The sequence below is a fragment of the Panthera tigris genome, chromosome E3 (genome assembly GCF_018350195.1).
Source record: "Panthera tigris isolate Pti1 chromosome E3, P.tigris_Pti1_mat1.1, whole genome shotgun sequence".
In the NCBI taxonomy this organism is placed as follows: domain Eukaryota; kingdom Metazoa; phylum Chordata; class Mammalia; order Carnivora; family Felidae; genus Panthera; species Panthera tigris.
The window spans coordinates 4,678,001-4,695,774 of NC_056675.1; the positions used below are offsets into that span (position 1 = coordinate 4,678,001).

General features: G+C 42.8%; 1 protein-coding gene across 5 annotated transcripts in view; it reads right to left on the reverse strand.

The window, feature by feature from the left end:
* LOC102952526 (zinc finger protein 33B) overlaps positions 1–8,849 on the reverse strand; it is a 30,070-nt gene extending 21,221 nt beyond the window's left edge. For 3 of the 5 annotated variants that reach the window (XM_042972501.1, XM_042972500.1, XM_042972498.1), the window contains exons 1-3: positions 8,694–8,849; positions 7,841–8,021; positions 6,914–6,972 (exon numbers count right to left, since the gene is read on the reverse strand). In XM_042972501.1, the coding sequence (XP_042828435.1) occupies positions 6,914–6,972; positions 7,841–8,021; positions 8,694–8,810 (357 nt within the window). In that variant the 5' untranslated portion in view covers positions 8,811–8,849. Of the gene's footprint in view, positions 1–6,113; positions 6,829–6,913; positions 6,973–7,637; positions 7,676–7,840; positions 8,022–8,693 lie in introns of those variants that run through there. The other 2 variants (XM_042972502.1, XM_042972499.1) reach the window with 2 other exon arrangements.
* Between the last annotated feature and the right edge of the window lie 8,925 nt (positions 8,850–17,774).

Genomic DNA, 17,774 nt, shown 5'->3' on the forward strand with positions numbered 1-17,774 from the left:
GAATTTCAGTTTTATAAGATTAAAAGAGTTACGGGGATGGATGGTGGAGATGGCTGCACAATATTATGATTGTATTTATTTAATACCACTTAAAAATAATTAGAATGGTAAATTTTATATGCCACAATAAAAAAATTGGGGAAAATTGCATTGAAGAGTGAACCCCCGTCAAATGTACATGGCTGGAGAAAGATACACTATGCTAATACTAATCAAAAGAAAGCAGGTGGGCCTGTATTATTTTCAGGCTCAGCAGACTTTAATAAAAGTTCTCAAGGATAAAGAGAGGCTTTCATCATGATAAAAGGGTCAATTCTCCAAGAAAAGATAATAATCCTCAATATGTATGTGCCTAACAACAAAATGTCAAATATGTTAAAACTGACAGAACTCCAAGGAGAAAGAGGTGAATCCACTGTTACATAGCTGGAGACTTCAACATTATTCTACCAGAAATGGACAGATCCGGCAGGCAAAAAACCAGTAAAAGTTGAACTCAACAACACCATCGGTCAAGTGGATCTAACATCTATAGACTACTCCATCCGACAGAAGCAGAATACATTCTTCTCCAGTTCACCTGGAACATTCACCAAGACGGACCACATTCTGGGCCATAAAACACACCTTAATTAATTAAGAGGAAATAGAAGTCATACAATTTCTGCCCTCAGACCACAGTGGAATTAAACTATACAGCAATAACAGAAAGATAACTGAAAAACTCCAAAATACATGAAGATCAAACAACACACTTGTAAATAACACACGGGTGAAAAAAGAAATCTCAAAAGAAATTTAAAATAGTTTGTACTAAATGAAAAATAAAACACAATTTATCAAATATTTGTGCAATGCAGCCAGAGCAATACAGCAAAATGTATAGCATTTAGTGCATATGTTAGAAAAGAAGAAAGATCTAAAATCAATCACCTAAGATTCCACCTTAGGAAACTGGAAAAAGAGCCACAAACCAAAAGTGAATAGAAGAAAAAGAAATAATAAAAATTAGAGTAGAAATCAAATGGAAATTGCAAAAGAAATTGAAAAATTGAAATCAATAGGAAAAAAAAAGTCAATGAAACCCAAAGCTGACTCTTTGAAAAGATCCAAGAAAAAAAAAAAAATCAATAAACCTCTATCTAGGCTTTCTATGAAAAAAAGAGAGGACACAAAGTACTAAGATGTGAAATCAAAGAGAGGATATAGTGATATCCTAGGGATATTAAAAGATCCTAGGGATGTTAAAATAATAAGAGGAATACAATGAATAACTCTGTCCACAAATTTGATAACTGCATGAAGTTATTCAAAGACACAATCTGCCAAACACACAAGAACAAATACACCAATCTAAATAAGTCTATATCTGTCAAAGAAATTGAGTCAATAATTAATAATCTCCCAAAACAGAAAGCACCAAGCTTAGATGCGTTTACTGGTGAATTCTACCAAACACTTAAGGAAGAAATTATACTACTTCTCTACAATCTCCTTTACAAGATAGAAACAGAGAGGGTGCCTGGGTGGCTCAGTCAGTTAAGTGTCTGACTCTTGATTGCGGCTCAGGTCGTGGTCTCAGGTTGTTAAGATTGAGCCCGGCGTCAGGCTCCATGCTATTGGGGAAGTCTGCTTAAGATTCTCTCTCTCCCTCTCCCTCTACACCTCCCTGGTTCATCATGCATGTGCACTCTTTCTCTCTCTCTAAAAAAGAAAAAAGAAAAAGAGTGGAATAGTTCCTATTTCATTCTATGTGGCCATCACTACCCTAATATTAAAATAAGACAGACATTCCAAGAAAACTACACACCAATATCTCTCATCAATGTAGAAGCAAAATCCTCAATAAAATATTAGCAAAACAAGTCCAACAATGTATAAAAAGAGTTATATATCACAACCAAGTAGTATTTTTCCCAGATACACAAGGCTGGTTAAATATTTAAAATCAATTAAGGTAAACCCATTTCATCAACAGGCTAAAGAAGAAAAATCACATGACCACATCCATAGATGCAGACAAAGCATTTGAAAAACGATAAAAACTCTCAATAAACTAGGAATACAGAGAAACGTCCTCAACTTGATAAAGAATACCTACCAAAACCTACAGCTAACATCATACTTAATGGTGAGGAACTAGAAGCTTGGGAACTGATTGGGAAGGAAGAAATAAGGTGTCTCTGTTCACAGATGACATGTTCATCTATGTAGAAAATCCAAAAGAATTAACAAAAAAAGTCCTGAAGCTATTGATTATAGCAAGTTTGCAGAATACAAGGTTAATATACAGCAGTCAACTGTTCTCCCTTATAACGGCAATGAATAAGTGGAATTTGAAATTAAAAACATAATTTCATGTACATTTTCACTGAGAAAAAAATGATACTTGGGGGGCACCTGGGTGGCTCAGTCGGTTAAGGGTCCGACTTTGGCTCAGGTCATGATCTCACAGTTCGTGGGTTTGAGCCCCACGTCAGGCTCTGTGCTGACAGCTCAGAGCCTGGAGCCTGCTTCCAATTCTGTGTCTCCCTCTCTCTCTCTCTCTGCCCCTCCCCTGCTCATGTTCTGTCTCTCTCTCTCAAAAAGAAAAGAAACTTAAAAAAAATTTTTTTAAATGGTACTTGGGTATAAACCTAACAAAATATATACAATATGTATATGAGAAAAATCATAAATCTCTGATGAAACAAATACAAAACTAAATAAGTGGAGAGTTAGCCCATGTTTGTGGACAGGAGGACTCAATGTTGTCAAGATAACAGTTCTTCCCAACTTGATCTATAGCTTCAATCAATCCTAATCAAAATCCCAGCAAGTTATTTTGTGGATATCAACAGATTCTAAAGTTTATACATAAAGGCAAAAACCTACAGTGGCCAATATAATATTGAAAGCAATATTGGAAGCAAGTTGGAAGACCAACACTACCTCACCCCAAGTCTTATATAAAGCTGTAGTAATCAAGGCACCTGCTACTGGTGAAAGAATCAATGGAACAAAACAGAGATCCCAGAAACAGACCTCCATAAATACAGTCAGCTGATCTTTGACAAAGGAGCAAAGACAGTCTTTTCAACAAATAGCACTGCAATAATTGGAAATCCACGTGCCAAAAAATTAATCTACATTCAGATCTTACATCCTTCCCAAAAATTAACCCAGAATGGGTCACAGACCTAAATGTAAAATACAAAGCCATACGATTCCTAGAAGACAAAACAGAAGAAAATCTAGACTTTGGGTTTGGAGATGACTTTTTATATACAACTTCAAAGGCATAATCCACAAAAGAAAGAACTGATGAACCAGACTTCATTAAAATTAAAACTTCCACTCTGTGAAAGACACTGTCAAGAGAGTAAGAAGACAAGCCACAGACTAAAAGAAAATATGTGCAATAAAAATATCTGATAAGGGACTATTACCCAAAATATACGAAGAACTCTTAAAACTTAACAATAAGCGGGGCACCTGGCTGGCTCACTCAGAACAGCATGTGACTCTTAATCTTAGGGTCATGAGTTCAAGCCCCACGTCAGGTGTAGAGATTATTAAAATAAAATAAATAAACCTAAAAAATAAAAACTCCACACTAAGAAAACAAACAACCCGAGACCTTCAGGGACACCTCACCAAAGACATACAGATAGCAAATAAGCATATAAAAAGGTGCTCCTGGGGTGCCTGGGTGGCTCAGTCGGTTAAGGGTCCGACTTTGGCTCAGGTCATGATCTCACAGTCTGTGGGTTCAAGCCCCACGTCAGGCTCTGTGCTAACAGCTCAGAGCCTGGAGCCTGTTTCCAATCCTGTGTCTCCCTCTCTCTCTGCCCCTCCCCCAGTCTCACTTTGTCTCACTTTGTCTCACTCTGTCTCTCAAAAATAAATAAATATAAAAAAAATTTTTTTTAAGTGCTCCATATATCATTAGAGAAATGAAAATTAAAATACCACCACACACCTATTAGTATGACCCAGATCCAGAACACTGATAACACCACATGCTGGTCAGGATTGAAAACAACAGGAATTTTCATTCAGTTCTGGTAGGAACGCAAAATGGTATAGCTAGCGTGGACAAGTTTGATGGGTTTCTTAGGAAACTAAACATACTCTTACCATATGATCCAGCAATCACACTCCTTGGTATTCACTCAATGAAGTTAAAAGTTGTGTCCACACAAAAACCTGCACGTGGACATTTATTCCAGCTTTGTTCACTATTGCCAATACTTGGAAGCAACCCAAATGTCTTTCAGTAGGTGATGGATAACTACACTGTGGCCCATCCAGACAGCAGGGTATTATTCAGAGCTGAAATGAAATGAGCTATCAAACTATGAAAAGACAGACAAGAATCTTTTTTTTTTAATGTTTATTTATTTATTTTCGAGAGAGAAAGACAAGGTGTGAGCAGGGGAGAGGCAGAGAGAGAGGGAGACACAGAATCCAAAGCAGGCTCTAGGCTCTGAGCTGTCCGCACAGAGCCCTACATGGGGCTCGAACCCACAGACCGTGAGATCATGATCTGAGCTGAAGTCAGACGCTTAACTGACTGAGCCACCCAGATGCCCCTTCATGAATCTTAAATGCATACCACTAAGTGAAAAAAAGCCTATCTGAAAAGGCTACATACTGTACAATCCCAACTATATGACATTCTGGAAAAGGCAAAACTATGAGGACAATGAAAATATCAGTGGTTGCCAGGGGGAGGGAGAAGGGAGGGATGAATAACAGAGGATTTCTAAGCACAGTGAAAATGCAGTTGGCCTCTGAACATAGGTTTAAACTGCATGGGTCCACTTATACTCAGATTTTTTTTTTCTTTAAATTTTTATTTTGTTTGAGAGAGAGAACATGAGCTGGGGAGGGACAGAGAGAGGTAGAGAGAGAGAGAATCCCAAGCAGGCTTCATGCTGTCAGTGCAGAGCCCAATGCAGGGCTCAATCTCTTGAAGTGGGAGATCATGACCTGAGCCAAAATCAAGAGTCGGATGCTTAACTGAGTGAGCCACCCAGGTGCCCCTGATGTTTTTCAATAATTTCAGTACTACAAATATGTTTTCTCTTCCTTATGAGTTTTTAATGAGTTTCTTTTTCTCTAGCTTATTTATATTGTAAGAATATAGTATATAATACATGTAACATAAAAATATGTGTTAATCGACTGTTTATGTTACTAGTAAAGCTTCCAGTCTATTAATAGTTGAGTTTGTGGGGGGAGAGAGTTAAAAGCTATGTGTAAATCTCTGACTGAATGAGGTATTGTTGCACCTAATCCCCAAGTCGCTCAAGGGTCAACTGTATGCTGTATGATATCATAATTGGGGATACATGTTACACATTTGTCAAAAACCCACAGTGTGAACACCAAGAGTGAACCCTAAGATAATCTATGGACTTTGGATGATTATGATGTATTAATGTAGGTTCATCGATTACAACAAATGCACCTCTCTGGGAGGGGAGGATATTGATAATGGGGAAGGCTGGGGTGGGGGGTAGGAGTACATGAGAAATCTCTGTACCTTCCACTCAATTTTGGTGGAAACCTAACGCTGCTCTAACAAAAACCAAATCCTTAAAGCAACAACAACAAAACTCCACCTTGTATGATCCGAGACAGCATTCAGGGAAGGGAAAGGACACCCTAGTTCTCCGGGATGGCCCTGCTGGGTTCCCAGGTAGGATGGTTACCAAGTAAGAACAGAGTATGGGGCACCTGGGTGGCTCAGTCGGTTAAGTGTTCGACTTCAGCTCAGGTCATGATCTGGCACGGTTCATGAGTTTGAGCCCCATGGCCAGCTCTGTGCTGACAGCTCAGAACCTGGAGCCTGCTTCGGATTCTGTGTCTCCCTCTCTCTCTGCAACTCCCTCCCCCACTCATGCTGTGTCTCTCTCTCAAAAATAAACATTAAAAAAAATTTTTTTAAAAGGAAGTTCTGATATAGGCTATAGCACGCACGAACCCTGAAAACATTTTAAGCGAAAGAAGCCAGACACAAAAGAATAAAGACTGTGTGATTGCACTTAAATAAAATATCTAGAATAGGGAAATTCATAGAAACAGAAAGCAGTTTTGGGTACCACTAGCTGGGGGGTGGGGGGATATCGGGGGTTACTGCTTAAGGATTACAGAGATCTGTCTGGGGAGATGAAAAAGTTTTGAAAATCATGGTGATGGCTGCACAACACTGTGAGTGTAATTAATGCCACTGAACTGTATGCTTATGGTTAAATGGTTAAAATGGCGAATTTTGTTATATACACTTTACCAAAATAAAAGAAACGTGAACGGATAGTGCACAAGCATTTGCCAAAGACTGTGAGTCTGAACAATCTGCTGTCCAACTGTGCAACTTAACAAGTTAAAAAAGAACCAGTCGTCCGTTTCTTTCATTCCTCCAGAGAGCCTTCGGGTTTGTCCCCAGATCAGAGCGGACGTTCGGACAGCTCTCCAGACTCCGACACCACTGTAGTCCCTGATAAAACCTGAGTTCTGACCTCCAGTTCCAATGAGAAATGATTACAGGCAACCAGGGGCTCAAGGCAAGGTTCTTCACTACCTGAAGAACTTCAAAGACATTTTTTCCAGACTCCAGAGTCACTAAGTCTCTCTGTCCCAGGAAAAAACTGGCTGGTCTCTCTTTGTGGTCACTGAAAATCCTGCGTAGATCAGGAAGCTCAAAGATAAACGTGTGGGTCACCTTTGATGACTGTAGGGTCGGTCCCGTGACCTGCAGCCAACTGCTCGCTGCCTGCTAGACAGATGCCACCCACTCATTCTTCATTGGCCCTGAAGTACTTTTCCTCTATTTCCACTCTTCTACAATAATGTGTGAACACATTTACAAAAACCACAAAACCTGCCGGAAAAAGAAATCAAGAATAAAGAAAAGAAAAGAACTCACCTGGGATTTGTTCATTTTCCGTTGTACTCCCAAGAGCATCAAAACCTGGGAAGGCGTACCTGTAAGAGAAGGACAGAGAACAGAATGAGAGCCGGCTGGCCCTGCAGCATCTGGATTCTTGTACAAACTTCTGCACACAGGCTGGGTAACCTCTGATGGTGGAGAAGAGAAGGAAGGTGACATCCGTCCCTCTGTGACTCCTGCAATGTTTCCTACTGCTTTACGCTGCCCCCCCAACACAGAAACGTTAAAAACGGAACTATTATTAAGCAAATTCTGGCACGTCAAAAAAATGAAATACAAGGTCTTCATTAAACCGGACGTTGCAGGGGAGAACAAATCCTAAAGGATGTTTTGTGTATCTGATTTACTAGATAATGTTCACCCCCTGGGTAGGAGAATCCTCCAAGCTTTAGAAAAAGGCACAGGTGCCTTGAATGCAGGTCTTCTAAAAACGTGTTTCTTCTAATTGGACTGATGCTTCTCAAAAGGATCTTTTAGGAGTGAACTTGCTTTGATGGGACTGTGAAGACAGCACCAAGCTTGGAGTCAGGGACTCTGGCTTCTATTCCCTCTTGTTAATCTTAAATAAGCCGTTTCCTCCGTCAGGATCTTTCCCCCACTTCTACCAGATGAGACAAAAATAGAAAGAAAGGAAAAATCCTGGCAAACCTTCCCTGAACTACTACTCTTGAGCCTGTAAGATCGGGACACGAGAGCGCACCTCCACAGGCCCGACGCGGTGAAAGCTGCCCAGCTTCTGGAAAGAATCGGTGGAGAACGAAGGGAGGCAAGAGAGCGTTTGGGGTGCGGTTGAAAAAAGCTGCCCGCCTGTAGAACTCCTAGCGTCCCGCCAACCAGGCGACACTTCTCCCACGGTCTGTCCCTCGCCACCACCTGGCCCCAGCTGCCGGCAAAGTGACTCACAGCATCTGAATGCGGTGAAATCCCTGGAGCCCTGCCCCCCCCCCTTTGCTTCTTTTCCGCGTTTCTTCCGTCTTTCTCTTCTGAGGCTCCGACGGGCTCTGATGCGTTCTTCCCGGCGGGATTCCTGCGCCTGCGGCCCGGTCCTTCCTGCCTCCGTGAAGCTGCTTTGTTCCAGGAGAGCCTAGGGGACAGACACCCGCTGGCTGGCACCTTCACCAGGGGCCCCGTACCCGCCTCCCCGAGAACACACAGCGCCTGTCAGGGAGCGCAAAGCAGGGGGCTGAGGACAAAGGCAGGAGGGCCGTCGCGAAGCGCCCTCAGTACCCGGACAGCGCAGATTTGGGGAGCACCCCCGGCCCCCGGCGGGCAGGACCCCCGCGGCTCCCCGGGGACCCATATTCCACGGACCCAGGGAGACACGAAAGGAGCCCCGGGATGCACACCGCCGCGGGGCGCGCGCGCGTGTGCGCGTGTGCGCGTGTGACCACAATACATTTGGGTCCGACGGGTGCACGGCGTGCAGCGCGCGACACCCGGTCCCCGTCCTACCTCCGAGAAGCGGTCGAGCCGCCTCGGCGCCTACGAGGACGGAGACCCCGCGGCGAGCGCGGCTTCCCCCCAAAACGCCGCACTTCCTGCGCGTTCGCTCGGGGCCCTCCAGAGGCGCCCCCATTCGGTGTCGACTCGGCCCCCGCCGGGGTGGCGGGGGAGGAGGGGCGGCCTGAGCGGGCCCCGAGCGAACCCGAAGCCTCCCTCCCCACGCCCCACGCCGCAGCCTCAGGCCGTCCGCGCGGACCACGGTCCGGACCTCCCGGACCTCCCTGACCAACCGCCCGCCTTCGCGCCGCCGCACCCGAGTAGGGCCCGGGACCGCCGGCACGCTCCGCCGAGGAGAAACGCGCGCCTGCGCACTAAGCACGACGCCGACCCGGCCACGCGCACCGCCCACCCCGCGGGACACTCCGGCCATGTGTGGGGGCGTGGCCTGCGCGGGCCCGCCCTTTTCCCCGCCCCCAACACCTGGACTCCCTCCCCACCCCGCTCCTACGTCACCCTGACTCCCGCTCTGCCCCTCCCCCACGTCACCCAACTCCCACCCCATCCTTCCCTTCCCCCACATCGCCCCACTCCCATTCCGCCCCCATGTCACCCCCAGTTCCCCATGTTTCCCCCCCAACCCCAGCTCCGCGACTTCTCCTGCCAGGAGGTGAGGGGCCTCAAAGCCGCCAAACAAGGGAGAGATTCGGGAATACAGATGAAAATCTTAACGAAATTAGTCCTTGCAATCAATTGCCCAGCCAAGCAATTGGATAATAATGAAATAACCTCCAATGATGTATATATACGAATCTTGTTCAATTTAGTTGCACTAGAAAAATAATGGAAGCAATATAAATTTAGACAATTTAAGTGTCTAATCAATGAATACGTAAAATACATTGGGGAAGGTGGTAGCCATTCAAAACTATAATGTAAGGTAAATAACTCACGTGTAACAATGTTCGTGATCCATTTTGGAATCAAAATATACTTGAAGATACAGGGCGCCTGGGTGGCTCAGTGGGTTGAGTGTTCAACTTTTGATTTCAGCTCAGGTCAGGATCCCAGAGTCGTGGGATCTGCGCTGAGTGTGAAGCCTGCTTGAGATTCTCTCTCTCTCCCTCTGCCCCTCTGCCCCTCTCCCCTGTGCACGTACATTCTCTCTCTGATAGATACATGGATAGATAGATAGACAGATAGATAGATTCCAAGATAGAAGATAGGGTCCTTTTTTTATGTGCCTATGTGCTGTAAAGAATATAAACAAATATGTGGGTTTTTTTTTTTAATGTTTATTTACTTTTGAGACAGAGCAAGATAGTGCAGGGGAGGGGCAGATAGAGCGAGAAGGACAGAAGATCTGAAGCAGGCTCTGTGCTGACAGCAGAGAGCCCGATGTAGGGCTTGAACTCACAAACCAGGAGACCATCACCTGGGCCAAAGTCAGCTGCTTAACCAACTGAGCCACCCAGGTGCCCCTGTGTTTTTTTAAATAAACAAAGACGAACCCACAAACAGTACAGAACAGTGTAGACATTCTGGACATTGTTCATTCACAGGAGTCTAAGAATGGAATTAACATCTGAATATTAATTTAAGGGACACTGCCCTGAAATGCTGGCAAAGCATGTCAGCTTTACCATTCTACAATTCCTGTAAACGTTCAATTTACAATTTAACAAATCTGTATTATTTTAAAATTTGGGCTTACTATGAGATTCTTAGTACTTGATTACCATTACCTCAAATCTGCACGATTAAAAGACCTATAGGAATATGACAGTATTCTACTATGTGTCCTCTATATTTGTATATAAAGTCATAGAGAAGGTCAGGATGTCTGCACAATTAATTGATAACAGTGATGTCTCTGGACGAGTGGACCTAAGATCCACTTAGTATATATGACTTCAGATTTCTCTACATTTTTCTCCCCCCACAAGGAAAAGAAAATTACTTATCTGTGGGATTGTAAGGCACGAGGCAGCACTGCACAGTAGTCCTGCCCAAAAAGGGGGTCAGCTCACATTTGCAAAGATGACGTCAAGCAGGGACAGCCTGGTCCTAGCTGTGGATAACTTTGATCGAGATCCTTCAAATGCCCAGACTTCAGTGCTTCCACCCATAAAGAGCAATGGGATGGGTCATGCAGTGAGTTTCCAGCTATGAGATTTCACAAGCCAATGATTTGACCATTCCAGCTGTGCATAAATCCCCAAACTCTTGGAAATCTGGGATCTGCAATTTCCTAACACAATGAGATAAAAGAAAGACACCACCTTGCTGTTTAGGAATAGAGTTGGCTATATGACGTCGTGTTGGTGGGACTATGACTGCAGATAAAAACATGGTTGTGTGTATGTGCACGAATGTGTTGTAAGAGTGTGTCTGAGAAGCAGTTATGCAGAGGGATGGAGCTAGGTCTACAAAATCTCAGTGCCTGGGCCCAAACCGCGATTCTCCAGCCTACCAGACCTTGAGACCTTAGGGTGGCTCTCTGTGCCTCACTTTCCTCACCTGTAAAATGGGGATGATCATTCTTACCAGAGGCTTGTAAGGACCAAGGGAGTTGATTCAGCAGTGGCTGGCAGAGCTCTCACCCAGTAAGCCGGTGATCAGGGTACATGCACAGGGCGCTGTTCTAGGCATTGGTAGCTTTTAGGTGTTTCTAAGGAATCCATCTGAATGTATACTGTCATCTTGTGTGAGTGCAGTTACATGCACCGTGGTGGTGGGGGGGCACCCCAGTTTCTTTGAAATAAGGAAGGTTATAGACAAACCAAAGAGTAAGAAAACAATAACTTTATTATGTTATGTGTGTGTTCCTCCCAAATTCACATGTTGAAAACCCAATCCCAATGATGGCATTTGGAGGTGGGGCCTTTGAGAGGTAATTAGGTTGTGAGGGCGGAGCCCTCATGAATGGGATTGGTGCCTTTATAAGAAGAGATCAGAGGGGCGCCTGGGTGGCTCAGTCGGTTGAGCGGCCGACTTTGGCTCAGGTCATGATCTCACTGTCTGTGAGTTCGAGCCCCGCGTCGGGCTCTGTGCTGACAGCTCAGAGCCTGGAGCCTGTTTCAGATTCTGTGTCTCCCTCTCTCTGACCCTCCCCCGTTCATGCTCTGTCTCTCTCTGTCTCAAAAATAAATAAAAGTTAAAAAAAATTTTAAAAGAAGAGTTCAGAGAGCTAGTTGTGACAATAGCAGAAGTCAGTTTGCAACCCAAAAGAGGGCTCTCACCAGAATCCAAACGAGCTGGCACATGTCAGGCTTCCAGCCTCCAGAACTGTGGGAAATAAACGTTTGATGTTTAAGCCATCCAGTCTACGGTAATTTGTTACAACAGCCTGAACTAACGCAGACCCCGTGATACTTCGCACTCTCTCCATCCAGGTTCTGCAGCAACCTGTCAGGCTATGTGTTCCAGATGGCACAGGTTCAAGAAGGCAGAACCTCCTGACCGGTCTGCCTGGCGTCTGCTGTTCCCAGCTTCCCACACACATCACAGGTCTTATGAAGAACAGAAATGGATACCTGTCATGTGCCGCTATGCAGAATCTAGGGCCCGTCATTTGTCACCGAATCAAAGTCTAAGACATTGTACCAAGCTCTCCCCACCTATAATTCAACAGCAACCCTACCACGTAGCTATGCAGCCCTCTACATGTGGAAAAACTGAAATTTTTCGAGGTTAAGTCACCTGTAGAGGTCATAAAATCAGTACATGTTGGAGTTGAGATCTGAACCATAACCATTTTCTCAGACTTAGCTCTTAACCATAAGGCCAGATTAACACCACTCGCAAAAGTATATGTTCCCCCGTGCTGCCACCAAACCTTATGGGAGGGCCATCCAAGAGGCCATGAGGAAAGGCAGCCATCCAGAATGGACACACCAACTGAGTCAGGCAAGGAAACAGCCCATCAGTGGTGACGTCTTCTTTCTTTCCTCCTCTTTCACCTAAGCCATGAGAACAGAAACTGTTAGAGACAGTTGCATTTGCATCCCTCGCCCTCTCTCATCTTCAAGGAGGAGAGGAAAATGCGGGCACTCCAGGAGGAAATCCACTGGGATCACTCCCAGGGACCCCTCTCTCCCTCCATCCTGATAAAGCTGCTTCTCCACATTCATGGAATAAGCTGGGTCTCGGCCCAAAGGTTCGGTAATTGTGAGGGGCCCTTCCCAGGGGAGTCCTGAGGACCCTATAAAGGGCAGAAATTCAGAACCAGAAGAAAAGCATCCACCCCACCCCACACAACCCCAGGGGCTGCATCGTGAGCACAAACAGGAAGGAAACAGGAGGGCAGCCGGGTGAAGGCGGGAAGAATGTCACTGACTTAGCCCAACCAAAGGGAGCATCATGAGACGCGGAAAGCGAGTTTCAGCCAATCGCGAGAGAGTAGGGAGCGTGGAAAGCCAGCCTTAGCCAATCCTGAGGGAGCAGCCCTCTGCGCCAGCCAATCCCCGAAGCACCAGGGGGCGTAGCGGGTGAAAGCTTCAACCAATTAGAGAACGTCATTCATCCCACCAAAGTCCCTATGAGAAAACCGTATTAGTCCGCGGGAAGTTTTCTTTGGGGTTGCAGAAATTTGGTTTACGGAGCTCGGCTTAGGAAATGTAAGTTCTCAATTATTAATGTGAAACAGTAATATCGTCTCCACCAGAAGGACGCTTGGTTCTTTCTCACACACACACCTGGGAACTCTCCCAGGATTCTCCAAAAGATCTAAACCATCACAAAATAAGAATTTTAGAGAATTTAGAAAATTATGCAAGCATCAGTAGTCAACACCTGAAATTAGAATTGGTTTGGCTATCAAGTGGATTTTTTGACTACTTGCATTTTTTAAGGTAAACATTTCTTTTATTAGATTTTTTTTTTTAAATATCCAGGAAAACTAAGTAACAAAATTTACTTTTAATTGCAAGGCATTTGATTCCTGTACTGTTTTCCTACCCCACGAAGGAGGTAACATTTCCCGCTTATCGGAAATAAATAGCTTTCTTGGAACTCTCTTCTGAGCCATTGTGTTTGTTACAACCGCGAGAAACGATGCTTCGTGAGAACTTACCACTAAAGGGTCAGCAGCTGTTTTAAGGGTTTCCACTCATCTGATTCTCAGGACAAAAGCCAGGAGGTAGCCCTTGTGTTGAGATAACAGAGGCACAGTTTTATTGGGGTAATAAGCGACGTAGAGTGAATTGAACATGTATGAAGTTTACAATTGGATAAGTTTTGGTGTGTGAATATACCCATAACTCCATCACCACAATCAAGATAATTAACATATTGTGCCCCCCAAAGTTTTCGCATGCTCCTTTATAATCCCTGTCTCTCACTTCTTCCTGCCACCCCCCGCCCCCGCCCGCCCCGCAACTTCCAGGCAATCACTGATATGCTTTCTGTCACTGTAGACGAGTTTGCATGTTCTAGAATTTTAGACTTTTATATAAAGCGAATTTTGTTCCTTTTTGAATGGCTTCTTTAGGCCAACATAACTATTTTGAGAACCATCACTGTTGTTGACTGCATCAATACTCTATTCCTTTTTATTGCCAAGGGGTCCATTGCATGAACAAACCATTATTTGTTTACCCATTCACCTATTACTGGACATTTGGGTAGGTTCATTCCTCTTAGGTAAATACCTAGGAGTTGAATAGCTGAGTCTAGGGTAGATATATATGTAACATTTTAAGAAACTTCCAAACTGGTTGACCATTTTCCATTCCCACCATCAGTAAATGGGAGTTTAAGTAGTTTCCTATGCTTGCCAACACTTGGTATGGTTTAGATATTTACAGTCATTTAAAATAGGTGTGTATTGTGTAATAGTATCCTATCATGGCTTTAATTTGTATTTTCTTAAGATTGATGGTGCTGAGTTTCTTTTCTTGTGCTCAATTCCCACTCATATATCTACTTTAGTGATGTGTCCAAATATTTTGCCCATTCAGAAACACAAACAAAAAAAACAACAACGGGGTTCTTTGTTTTCTTACTATTGAACTTTCAGAGTTTTTAATGTATTTCTGGATACAACCCCTTTATCAGGTATGTGATTTGTATTATTTTCTTTCAGTCTTTTCCTTGTCTTTACAATGTCTTTTGAAATTCTTGATTTTAATAAAGTCTATTTATAGGGGTTTCTTTTCTTTTATGGTTCTTGTTGTATCTCAAAAAATTCTTTGCCTAACGAAACATTTATAAAATTTCCCCTGTGTTTTCTCAAAAGCTTCATGGTTTTACATTTGGGTCTGTTATCTCCTTTGAGCTAATTCTGGTATGTTGAGAGAGGTGTGGATCAAAATACAGTTTTAGTCCAGTAGTCAAATAGGAATTTGGAAGAAGAAAATAGAGAGACTGGTAGAAAGGCAATATTAGAAATTGCTAAGAATTTCCAGACTTAGGAAATATGTTCATACACCAATTCACAAAATAGGTTCTGAGCAGGATAAACTTAAAAGTTCCCACTTTCCCATTAAGTTGCTTTTTTTTTTTTTTTTGTAGGAGTTCATCAAGTATTTTAGACGATAGTCCCTTGTCAATTTTAGACATTTCAAATATTTCCCTCCTCTGATATCTATTTATTTATCTCTGGAGTCCTGCATAGTGCAAAATTTATAAATTTTGAAGTGATCAAATTCATCAATTATTTGCCTCATGGCTATGATATTGGAGCTTTGTTGAGTCCTTTCCTACCCTGAGGTCCCAAAGATTTCACCTAAATTTCCTTCTGCTAATATTGTGGTTTTACCTTTGTCTTTAGGTCTTCAATGCATCAGGTATCCACCTCTTTATCTGATGTGATTCAGTATTATCCAGTATTATCACCCAGCTTCTCTAACCTCATCTACCAAACAATTTGTGCTTTCTTGTCATTGGTAGGGTAAGTGAACCTCTCTTTACTCTTCTTCTTCCACAGAAATTTATCAAGGCCCTCAAAAAGCCCAACTGAAATTTTTATTGAAATTGCATTATTTATGGATTAATTTGGAGGAGAAAATCTTTGTAGTATTAAGTCGTCCCCTCCAAAAGCATGATACAACCATTTATTTAGATTGCTGGTAGAGAAACACTGTTGATATTTGTAGGTTGATCTTATATGAACTTTTCTATAAGTTCTAGTCTGTGAGCAATGGATTCTGATGTTTTTCTAGGTATATGGTCATGTTATCTGAGAATTAGAACATTTTTAATTTATCCCATTGTAATTCTTACACCCCCTCTTTCCTTGCATGGAAATTCCAGTATTATCCTAAATGGTAGAAGGATAGTGAGCACATATGTTTCTAATTTTAAAAGAAATCTATCTAATGTTTTTTCCATTAAATATAATGTTTGTATAGATTTTTGCTATATAACCCTTACAAGGTTAAGACAGCCCCCTTCTGATTCTAGTTGAACTTTATCTAATGTTCTTTCGGTATCAATTGCAATATATAAATTTGATGAATACTGTACACAGTTTAATTATATATGACTATAATACATAATACTCATAGGGCTATATTATGTATAGTGATATATACAATTCAAACACAGTTATGTATGCACAGAATTTGATGACTAATAGATACAGCTTTAAAACATTCAAAAATAATTGTTTTTGAGACGTAAATATGCAGCATAACTCTAACGCATGGGAGCAGTGAACATCAAATTAATGACAGTCACTTCCACGGGGGGAAGAAAGAGAATGAAAGTAGACAAGGATACATAGATGAGCTCTACTGCACCTGTAACATTTATTTCTAACAAAATGAAAATTCTTGAAGCGATAAAGAAAAACACCAAGTCTGGATATGGATGAAAGATTCACGATTGTTCATTTTATAGTATATTCTCTGCGCGGGTTCTTTGAAAATTTTTAGTTAAGACAAGGGCATTCTGTTTTACCCTTCGGGTTGCCAAAGATCAAGAGGTTTGATTAACACATACTGTTGACGATTGTGTTGGGAAAAAGAGGCCGGTGTTGTTGACCAGAGGTCCGATGTTATAAGGACTTCTGCAAAACTCAAAATCAATGTACCCTTTGACAGAGAAATTCCATTCTAGGAATTTATCACACTAATCACACTAGCAGGCGTGTGCAAAGGGCATATATGCCTTCCTGCATTGGTTGTAGTAGCAAAAAAGAGGGAGCACCTAAAATGTCCATTCAAGGGGAGCTGAGTGAATAAATGTAACATTCATACAATGCAACTATGTAGCATTAAAATGAAGAGGTAGATCTCCTTGTACTGATTAGAAAGTGACTTCAGGATACAAGGTTAAGAGGGTAAAAGCATCCTGTTTGTTATTCCAGCATTTGTTTAAAAAGAAGGTAGGGATATATATGCATTTGAATATGTATATAGTTTCTCTGGGACACAAGAGATTAGTAACAGCAGGTGCCTTTCACTGGAGGGAACAGCAAGTGGGTGTGACTCCTAGTAGGTGTGAGAAAAAGAATCAACCTTTCCCCCTCCCCCCCTCTAATCTAAAGCCTTGTGATATGTTTGAATTTGTATAATATGTATTAAGTTTTCAAACAGATAAAAGCATTCGCATCAACGGTATTTTAGTATCCTCCTCACCCTTTTGTTTTGCCTTTTCTCAGCAGCTGTTTCCAAAAAGGCAGTCTGTAGTTGCTTCTTTGGGGCTGAGGAGGTACCAGGCTTTGGAAGATAAGGGGGGCAGAGGGGCTCCCCAACTCGAATAGCGAATCGTCACTAGCTAGGGACCACTCCAGACCTGGTGTCTTTATGTCTAGATGTCGCCTTTCCCCCCTTCGCTTCCCCCCAGGCACGTTTATTGCACGAATTCTTTTTACAGGCACTGTGCTAGTCAGAGGAAGAGAACAAAATAAGCTGTCCCCACCTTGTTGGATGGTACTGGCCCACGGAGGAGACCGTCATTAAACCAGGAACACAAGTAATCCTGTAATTTGTGCTAAGAACCTTGAAAGTGAGAACTGGGCGTTGCCTTAAGAGGGTGGAACAGGGAAATCTACATTAGGTAAGGGGAGCAGACCTGTCTGACAAGCAGATGGTTATGCTGGAGCTTTGCCATTTTAGGACTCTTTCTGGTACAAGTGCAGAAATCCAATCCAAGAGAGCTTAAGCCAAAAACGGAAAACTGCTGTGTATAAGTAACTGAAGAGCCTTGGATGGGGCTCAGGGGAAAGAGCATCAGGAGTGTCTGTGGAGACACAAAAATGTTTGGTAACTGGACAGAGGTGCTGGTTGTACAATACTGAAATGTACTAAGTGCCACTGATCTGTACACTTCAAAATGGTTACTTTTATGTGACATACATTTCACCTCAATTAAAAAAAAAAAAAAAGTGCCTGTGATTCTACGGCGAGGATCCCAGATCATTAGGAACGGCCTCTGTGGGTGAAGTAGTTAG